Genomic DNA, 10,000 nt, shown 5'->3' with positions numbered 1-10,000 from the left:
GCTAATGGGTTAATCACTGGTCTTTACAAATCAAGAGGCGTCACTTATGTCTTCAGGTTGTATGTGACTGTCTGGTGGTGATTAGACAGGAAAAGTAGGTCCAGCCCCACTCTGGTTCTTTATAAGCTAATAACGGTAAAATATTAATGAGTTGTAGATATGTGTTTTACGAGGTCGTGATTCGTTTATTTGAAGGAGTTGTGTTAAGATTGGGTTTTTTTTTTTGCCAAAAGATCCCATAATTTATAGAGCAGATCTAAGTTTGAAGTGGGTAGGTCAGTAGAATTATAAGGCGGTGAAATGACTAATTATCTTTATCAAAGGCGGGGGGGATAATTTGTTTACTTTAATATTCATGATGGCGAAGGAAGGCATGGTATTGGGCTATTGTGGGCATATTATTAACATTTCATAGGGGGCTTTGTGGTGGAATGCGAGAGCGGCTCCTCTTCATAATTTAATACCCCTATGCATAATGAGCTATGTGATTAGTTCACAGGGAGAATTGGCCCAGCTCCATTTTGAAGGCAGATAATTTACATTGTTCTCCAGAGTCTCGGATATAATAGGTTCTTTAGTGCAATAAAATTAAATGCTACACATTTTATATTTCAGCTTACAAATTCCCCTGGCGATATTCTGTTTAGAGCTCTCCTCTTTTTTTTATTTCATTTTTCTTTCTTTCTTTCTCTCTCTCTGCGTATCTCTGTGTATCTCTCTCTCTCTCTCTCTCTCTCTCTCAAAAAAAACAATGAATTTTAAAATTGTTTAACTAAAACACATGTTTGCCTACATGTTTTATTTAGAATGCACACCGGCCAATTAACACTCATTCATTAGCCAAGCCGGGTATTTGTTTTGAAAGTTTAACCAATCACTTTGTTATGTTAATTGTGATGTAATTTAATTTGAGTCCCGTAATGATGATGCTGCTATTATCCACATAAATGATGCAGTTAAGCAGCGCGGCCTCATTTGCATGTGGTTTGAAGGGGGAACGTTGAGCAAGGCAGGGCAGCAGTATCACTCTTGCTTTAATTCCCCACCTCTGCTCATTCCCGCCCTTTGGGTCTTCTTGGGCTGTCGTTGGCTATTGATGATCAGCACTTTGATCTGATTTTTTTAAATGACAAAAGAGAAGGAGAGCCAACTGATTTTCCTAGAACTGTAGGACTGAAAATTAAATAATTGAAATACGAGACTATTAAAAAATGCAAATGATTCCTCAATCGACGTATCAAACATTTAAGTGAAGTCTCTGGAGAAACGATTGATTTGTATTTTCTTTTCTTTTTTTGTTGCAGTTGTTCTATTTGGGGAGGCTGGGAGGAGGTGTGTGTGTGTGTGTGTGTGTGTGTGTGTGTGTGTGTGGGTGTGGGTGTGGGTGTGTGTGTGTGTGTGTGTGGAGGGGGGGGGTGTAGTACCTTCTTGAATTAACATTTGCACATCAAAGTGTGGCTTTTTTGGCGAGAGCTTAATTTTTTATCTATTGATTCCATCTTCTCTGGTTTAAGACATTATGCAGATGTAGAGTGATTAGTCGAGTGTGTTTAAATGGGTAAAGAGCTGTATAGGCAACTGCACTGTGAGCGTAGTAGCAGTCGCTGCATTTTTAAATCAATTTCTAAATCCTGCGAGGGGCAGGAGAGCTCTCTTTTTATTTTAAAAGCAGTTTTTAAAGCCCTCAGCTGGTGGGGTTGGTGTGTGACTAAGCCGGTGTTAAAGACGGCCCATTATCTATTTTGTCGAGGGTTAGACTTGGGTAATTTTCCCGGGGAAAGATTATTTTTCTCCTGACCAATCTCCCCTGTTATGGGCCTAATTGGTTACATAAATCTTGTCTGGGTATGAATGAGAAATGTTGCGGTGTTGTCAAGTGTAATCTTCGCCCTTATTTACCAATTCATTAAGATCTATCGATGCAGGACTGGCGACGGGGAATGACAACATAAATCAGAGCCAGGGGACATAATGACCCTAATCAGCTAGAAATAACTGGAAACGTCACAATGAGCTATGTCTCTGTATCATTCCGGCTGGATCCCCTGTCCGCGGAGCCCGCCTGCTCCCTGGTTGCCGAGGCGCAGGCAGGGCAGGGCAGGGCAGGCGTCCTCTCCTGTCATTAACACCCCTGTTCTCCCCTCCTCACCTTCCCCTTCAAAAGGAACCTGTAAGTACAGTAAGCACATCTCGCTGTTAGCGGGCGTCAGCGTCTGGACGTCCATCCTGTCTCCCCTCCAGTCCTTTTTTTATCTGAAGCCCTTGTCATAAAAGCAGCACCGTGTCACAATCCCCGGGGTAATTGCATCAGAACAATGAAAATGTGAAAATGGATATCATGCGTCGGAGAAGTTGGGTAAATAGTCCAGGAGACGGATGAATTCAGGTTGGAAGGAGAGGAGCTTCCTGCTTCACCAACACAGTGCTGTCTCCCTGTGAAGATGATTGGCTCAGACAAAGGGGCCTCCTCTTTTTATAGGTCAATTACTCCTGATTAGGTGGGCTGAGTTAATTAACGGAATTGCCCAAAATGCAAACGAGGGCCTCTTGATGAGCTTTCGTCACTGTCAGCTCAGCCACGGTGAGGCCGCCTCCTCCTGGTAGAAAGAGGTGCTTGATGGGTAATATTTAAATGATATGGGATGAGCCTAAGAGTAGAACATGCGCTATAACATGCACTATACCACCCAGTGTAACACTATACCACCCAGTGCAGACAATCCTGCATTTACTGTAGCTCACGAAAAACAAAAGACTGTGACATTTTTTTTTTTTAAATTAATGAAGTTGTTGATCTTCTTTTTTTCTTCCTCACTCGAACCATTTGATTTTGTTTGTGGATTTATTTGCAGTATTTTGATATATAAGTGAATTTGGAATAATCATGGAATAGGTGTTTTGCCATTGTTTAGTTAAGGGAAGAGTCTGTACTAACACTGAGTAATAACAATGATTTAAATGTACTGTTAATACATTTAATACAGTAGATATTGGGTTGGCTTCCCAACACACACACACACACATGTTCCCAGGCACCTACACACACTCTTGCGTTCTTTCGCTTTATCTCATTCTGTCTCATCTTCTTCTTGTAAATAGAAGAGAATTAAGTTCTGAATGTTCCCCACAGAATAACTCGTATCACGGAACGGCTATTTATTGTCAGCTAAAATGATGAATTGAAATATGACTGAGCTTTTCTGAATGTGAGCTCATTGTACTGCAGATAACGACATTCGATTCTGCTTCTCTGCATAATGTTAATCCTAAAAAGCGAAGTCTATTATTCATTCATATTCATTCCTTTTTTCATTTTTCCAACTCCTGATTTTGTAAATATGATTTCTCTCCTCCCCCCCCCCCAAAGCAATCTTGTTTCATTGTGAGTCACTTTGAAATTCCTGTATCTGAGGAGAAGCCATTACCATTATACACAGGTTTTAAGAAACGGTCATTAATGCTCTTTATGGTGGCCCTTCAGTGCCAAAAAGGAAGCTTTTAATTCTGAAGCGCGGGTCTGCTTTTGGCTTACCCGTGTACTTCATCTTTAGGAGAGGGTTGTGTTGAGCTCAGCTTCAGAAGCGGCGGTTTTCTCCCCTAACTCCAGCCCTCGCTGCTGAGGGCTCTTGTAGTCATAAACCACAGTGACTTCCGTGGGCTGCAGGGAGAGAGCCTCGCTCGTGAATTACATCCCCACTGCAAACAGTAGCTGATCATAGTCAAGGGTTCATGTAAGCAATGGCAAAGTCGTAACATTAATATTAAATAAAACTTTTCTAGATTATTATTTTGACTTTCATTTGTTCAACCGCGGTACTAAAGCATCCCTGTTTTAAGTAGTCGGTATCTGGCATTTTGATTTATTAAGCAATCTTGAGTATTAAATATTTGAGCACATACCCCTTCCCAGCACTTCTTTATTTTGTATGCATTGTAACTTATGGCAATGATGAATTAATTTCACTCAAGCACAGAATTTCTGATTATTTTAAATGGTATCCATATCTTAACTTGATCTGAGGCTGAAGAAGCTCGGCCGACTGTGAAATGTAATTTTTTATTATTTTTCCAGCTTTGTAAGAATTCCATACGACGTGAACTGTGAACTGATAATGAATAGGCTTCTTGGATCACGGACTTAGTGGTCGCGTTTTGGTTTTCTGAAACAGTCGTCATCAGACTCTCTCTCTGTTTCACGTGTCATGCGTGTGGAAAGGGATCAATGTTCCGGACTCCAGATAAACACGTCTCGGAATGACTTCCCATCCTATGAGTCCATAGACGCTCTATGACATCATGTCACATCGCCTGTCAGTTGTAGGGCAGAGACGTGTGTGTCTGTGTGTGTGTGTGTGTGTGTGTGTGTGTTAATGCCACACAGTTCACAGTATCACACTTTGAGAAGGGCTACTGTATGTTCCCTCTCCTGTCGATAGGTGGCGAGCCTCTTAGTGTGTGTTTACTGCACATGATGAAGTGGAAGACATGGTTGTTAATGAGGTAACATTAAGGGCCTTTAGAGCCTTCCAACAAAGATGGAGAGGTACTCCCTAACTTCCTCACATGTGTGTGTGTATGTGTGTGTTTGTGTGAGTTTGTTTGTGTGTGTGTGTGTGTGTGTGTGTGCGCGCACGTGGGAGCGTGCGTTCTTGTGTGTGTGTGTGCATGTGTGTGTGTGTGTGCGTGCGTGTGTGTGTGTGCGTGTGTGTGTGTGTGTGTGTTTGCGTGTGTGTGTGTGTGTGTGTGTGTGTGTGTGTGCGTGTTTGCGTGTGTGTGTGTGTGTGTGTGTGTGTGTGTGTGTGTGTGTGTGTGTGTGTGTGTGCGTGCGTGCGTGCAGGGGCTCTATTCCTCCCACACCCTCCTCCGTCTCACATCTCTGAATTCTCAATCTCAGCCCTGAATGCGTTGTCAGGATCCTGTCTAGGATTCCTCACCTGATGGAAAAGACAGATTTGCACAGCGTAAGATTCAAGAGCAAACATTTGCTCAGCCGGAGAGGAATAGCAAGCATGGTATCGTTACCGGAGAAATGAGACACAAAAAGAGAAGTTACTTTAAAGATTCGCAAATAATGTGTCTCTCACTGTATCTGCAATGATTCTTCCTCTTCTCTTTTTTTTATTTTTTTGTTCTTTTTTCTTTTTTTCTCCAACCCCTGATAGAAGTGTGAAAGTCGTTTGTGATCCTCGACGACAGAGAGACAACACAACGTAATCTCACCTGTGTCTCTCAGCGTCTTTCCCCTTAAACACTTTTGCATGACTGGTGTTTTCCCTGTCAGAGCTACACCTATAGAATTACACACTGAATTACTCCTGGCAATAACAGGGAAAGTCTGCGCTCCAATTCAGATAATAAGGGGGTCTGGCAATAGTCTTTCAGATTATGTCTTGAGGAAATGGCCTCAAATAGCAGGTGTGTTCAAATGCAGGACACTATCAATTTAAGGGAGGTTGAACACGCACACGCACACGCTCACACACACACACACACACACACACACACACACACACACAGCCAAGCAGGCAAGTATCCCGAAGCCTTACCCACTCACTCATGCGGTGTTAAACTCCTCTGTAGCACGGCTCACACCAGGCCAGTAAATATTGGTGCTCGGGCTGGACCCTTCCGGCCCAGTTGAGTTCTAGGACAGTCTGATAGGAGGTCAGACTGGTACCCCTGAGGGTTAGGGTACAGAGGGAAGACCTGTGATCAACACACACACACACACACACACACACACACACACACACATGCACACACACACACGACCACACACACACCCTGTCTCCCATTCTCTAACACACACACACACACACACACACACACACATGCACGACCACACACACACACACACACACACCCTGTCTCCCATTCTCTAACACACACACACACACACACACACACACACACACACACACACACACACACACACACACACAGCCTCTGGTGATATGTACTGTCACTGTCCATCTCCCTCAGCGTGTGTGTTGCTGTGACACCCCTACTGTCACAGCCACAGTCAGGTTCTTGCTCTGTGGTCTGCTGTTCTGCTCAGGAGTGCAACCAGGGTGTGTTTCTAATTGACATTCTAATTGGCAGATTTGAATGCTGCCTTTAGATGGCTAATTAATTTATCTCACCGCTGTCATTAAGGTTAAAGCCCCATCTGATCTCTGCGAATATGCTTTGCATATATCTGCATTATCATTAGTTTTCCGATACACACATGCATAGTATTTTTTGGAAAGGGGGGAGGGAAAGATTATACCGGTAAGATTAAGCTTAATATTGCGCTGATATTGTGCATTTGCAAAATGTAAATGATGGTTTGACTCTGTTGTGTTTCTGGTTTAAAGCAGATATGATAGGTGAGAGAGGTTTAACACTCTTTTTATGGTGTGTTTTTTAATTTGTTTTTACACTGGTTCTGTTTTTGATGATGTACTGATGATCATCAATATATTATATCGTAAATTGAACCTTTCACATGGGTACATTAAAACACAAATCAAATAGGTTTAATTTAAAATATGCAATTTTAGTTTGGTAATGGGTCGCAATGTATTCGCATGTTATTAAAAAAAAAATGTCTTTATTTTTCTGTCGTATATCTTCAAGTTTCCTGCACATTCATCGCTGTTCCCCCAAAAATAAGCTTCCATTAGAATGTTCATAAAATCCTCGTAAAGGCAATCAGACGGTCTTTCTCTGAATATTTTAAACATTGAGCATGTAAAATTTATGCCTAATTTGAATACTTATTAGCTGGCTGCTGCCTTGTATTAGTACTGCAGAGATTCATCACCCGGTCTGGATGTCATTGTACCAGTCTTACCCTCTCTTCCTCCTCCCTCCCTCTCTCTCTCTCTCTCTCTCTCTCTCTCTCTCCCCCCCCTCTCTCATTACCTCTATCATTTCACTCACATTTTCTTTCTTTCCCTCCCTCTCTCACTCTCATTTCACTCCCTCTCTGTCTCTCTTTCACCCTCTCTCCCTCTCTCTCTCTCTCCCCCCCCCCCCCCCCCCCTCTAATGTGCGGGTCAGTGTTTAACAGGAACTGTTTGTTCATAAGCACGTCTCTGTTCTCTGCTTATTTACAGTGTCCTGAGCAGCTGTCACCCTGCTCAGTGTAACTGCTAGGCCTGTTTGTTCTGCCTTCGTCCTGTTTATCCTCACTGTGGAACATCCTTTAAAGATGGGCTGTATCTGTGTATCTGCCCCCCCCCCCACCTCCCCCCCCCGCCTGCCTGCCTGCCTGCCCCTCGTCAAACACACTTGCTAAGGACAGCCATTAAAAATGCCTTTTTTAACTGATGGGGAGAATGCAGACACGTATAATCAGGGATGTCTTTTGTTTGTGTGTAGGGTCTGTGTGTGTGCATATGTGTGTGTGTGTGTGTGTGTGTGTGTGTGTGTGTGGCGTGCGAGCGTGCGAGCGTGCGAGCGTGCGTGCGTGCGTGTGTGTGTGCGCATTTGATTATCGGTGTTATCTCTCTGTCCAAAAGCAGTCATGGTACAGAATGCTCTGATTGAAGTCTGGTATTAATTGCTGATCCGTAAAATCGGACAAAATTGGTATACAGTATTTAATCTCAGAATGGAAGGATGGCGATACTGCCGAAAACCGTGAATATGAAACATGAATATTGTTGAAATATTAATAACCATACCTAACGATGTGCAATATCGTTATTGAATGCAGACATCATTCACAGTATAGATGTGATATTTTATTGAGCCGAGGCTAAAATATTAATCCTCCGAAAACGTCTGAATTTGAATGAAAGTAGCTAATTAAGATGGTAATTATGAACATTGTGCAAACAGAGAGGGCCCTCAAGTCGGCGTTCTAGATTCGGAGCACACCTTGAAATGGCGCTGTGCCGGGTCAGAGTCAGAGTGGTTCTGTTATTCATCCTGAGGAGATCCACTGATCCTGGCAGGACTCCTCATGGCTCCTACCAAGGTACAGAGCATTTATGCAGGGAAAATGATAAAACATTTATTACTGAAGAGAGAGGAGGTAATATGCATAATTTATGCTGTTTTTAGCACAATCATTAGTGATATTCGTGATAGATTTTTTTTTAGGTGTGTGTGCGGCCGGGGGGGGGGGGGGGGTTGTGGCGGGGTGGGGGGGTCTGCATGCTTTTCATATCTTATAGATGCCCGGTGAAATTAATTCAATATCTTACTTTTATTTGGTCACGTTAAAATTGAGGCTAAGATGTTCAGTCTCCTACTGTATAGTTTGATTGCAGCTCACGGTCTGTGTTTAATTGTCTCCTGGTGAGAACAGCAGTCAATGTTTTAAATGTCACCAAAATAAATGAATATTTGAGTTTATATATTTGGTTTGATTAAAATAAAAAAAATAAAAAAATCTTGCCAATATGAGCTTCTTTTTTTTCCTCCCCTGTGGAAGCCTCGGAGGCAGATTTTATGTAGCCACAGCAAATGGAGAGAAGCCCATTATATCATTCATCACGGGCTGAGATCATGTGATTCAGAACCCCCCCCCCCTCTCTCCACCTCCTCCTCCCTCCCTGTACCAAATTTTAATTTTGCATGATTAGCTTTGCGTCATTAAGCAACTTCATTCAGACGAGACACGCACTAAAATCCTGACAGAACCAAGACGGCAAATATTTTAGGACTCTCTCTCTCTCTTTTTCTCTCTTTCTCTCTCCCTCTCTCTGTGAACAGACTGGATTGGAAGTATGAAGGAATATTCTGGAAGTGAACATATGTGCGCGTGTGTGTGTACGTGCGTATGTGTGCGTATATATATATATATATATATATATATATATTATTTTTTTTATGCTTCCCTCTAAACAAAAGTATTTCTGATTTTTTTATATTAAATTCTCCTTCTTCACACAAACAGCCAACGTGTGTCTGGTTCCAGATGCTCTATTTGCGCCTACATTCAAGTGATTAAAACACTTAAAGCACATTTTACAAAAGAACCCAGAGACGTCCGTGCATCTCTTTGTATTGCTTCATTTACACAATGAATGCATAATTCCTCCTGCAACCACCCCCCCAACCCCCCTCCCCTCCAACCCCCCACCCCCACCCCCGACCCCCTCTCTTAAATGCTTTAATTTGCAAAGAGGGACCGAGGGGTTGATAATGGAAGCGTTAAAAAAAAAAAAAAAAAAGACAGAAAAGAAGAAGAAAAAAAAAGAAAGAAAAGAGGAAGAAAAATAATAAAAAAATAAATAAAAAAATAAAAAGCGGGTTGTAACAAGAGCCTTAACCGCTGCCTCTTAATCACCCCTGTAGGTTTTAAGTGATGATGATGCAGGAGTCGGCCACAGAGACAATAAGCAACAGTTCAATGAGTCAAAATGGAATGAGCAGCCTAAGCAGCCAATTAGATGCTGGCAGCCGAGATGGAAGATCAAGCGGTGACACAAGCAGCGAAGTAAGCACAGTCGAGCTGCTGCATCTGCAACAACAGCAGGTAAGTTGTGTTTCTCTCTCTCTCTCTCTCTCCCTCTCTCCCTCTCTCTCCCTCTCTCTCCCTCTCTCCCTCTCTCTCTCTCGCTCTCTCGCTCTCCACCAGCCGTCTCTTACACTCTCTCTGCTGTGAGCTCAGGGGGAGCATAGCAAAGCTTTACTTAGGCAGGGAAACCAGGAGATCTGTTAGAAAATACTACTGCTGTAGGTGGAATTAGGACAAAAACAAGGTTTTTTTTTTTGTTTGTTTTTATGATGTTGAATTTATTATAATTTTTTCTTTTTTTTTTTAATGTATAGATGTTTTTGATTTGTGTTTTCTTATTGATAGTTGTTTATTGTGTGGAATGACGTTTACAGGTTTGATGTTGCCACTGTGCTGTTGAGGTGTAGTCTGTGAGGGGCTTTGTGTTGAAGTTCATGCTGTGTTTTTAGTGTGTTTTCTGCTGGTTTTTTGGTATTTGTGTGTGTGTGTGTGTGTGTGTGTGTGAGTGTGTATGTGCATGGAACACATTGCAGCTGAGGCCGT

The 10,000-nt window shown here is 42.4% G+C and overlaps 1 protein-coding gene across 1 annotated transcript in view; it reads left to right on the top strand.

The window, feature by feature from the left end:
• Window positions 1-9,240: 9,240 nt before the first annotated feature.
• Window positions 9,241-10,000, top strand: part of foxp2 (forkhead box P2) — a 62,717-nt gene continuing 61,957 nt past the window's right edge. The window contains exon 1 of the mRNA XM_083692559.1: window positions 9,241-9,475. Coding sequence (XP_083548685.1) covers window positions 9,305-9,475 — 171 coding nt within the window. The 5' untranslated portion in view covers window positions 9,241-9,304. The remainder of the gene's footprint in view (window positions 9,476-10,000) is intronic.

The sequence above is a fragment of the Argentina silus genome (assembly GCF_951799395.1).
Source record: "Argentina silus genome assembly, chromosome: 20".
In the NCBI taxonomy this organism is placed as follows: domain Eukaryota; kingdom Metazoa; phylum Chordata; class Actinopteri; order Argentiniformes; family Argentinidae; genus Argentina; species Argentina silus.
Note: the sequence above shows the minus strand (reverse complement) of the source record. Positions and strands in the feature narration are given on the sequence as shown.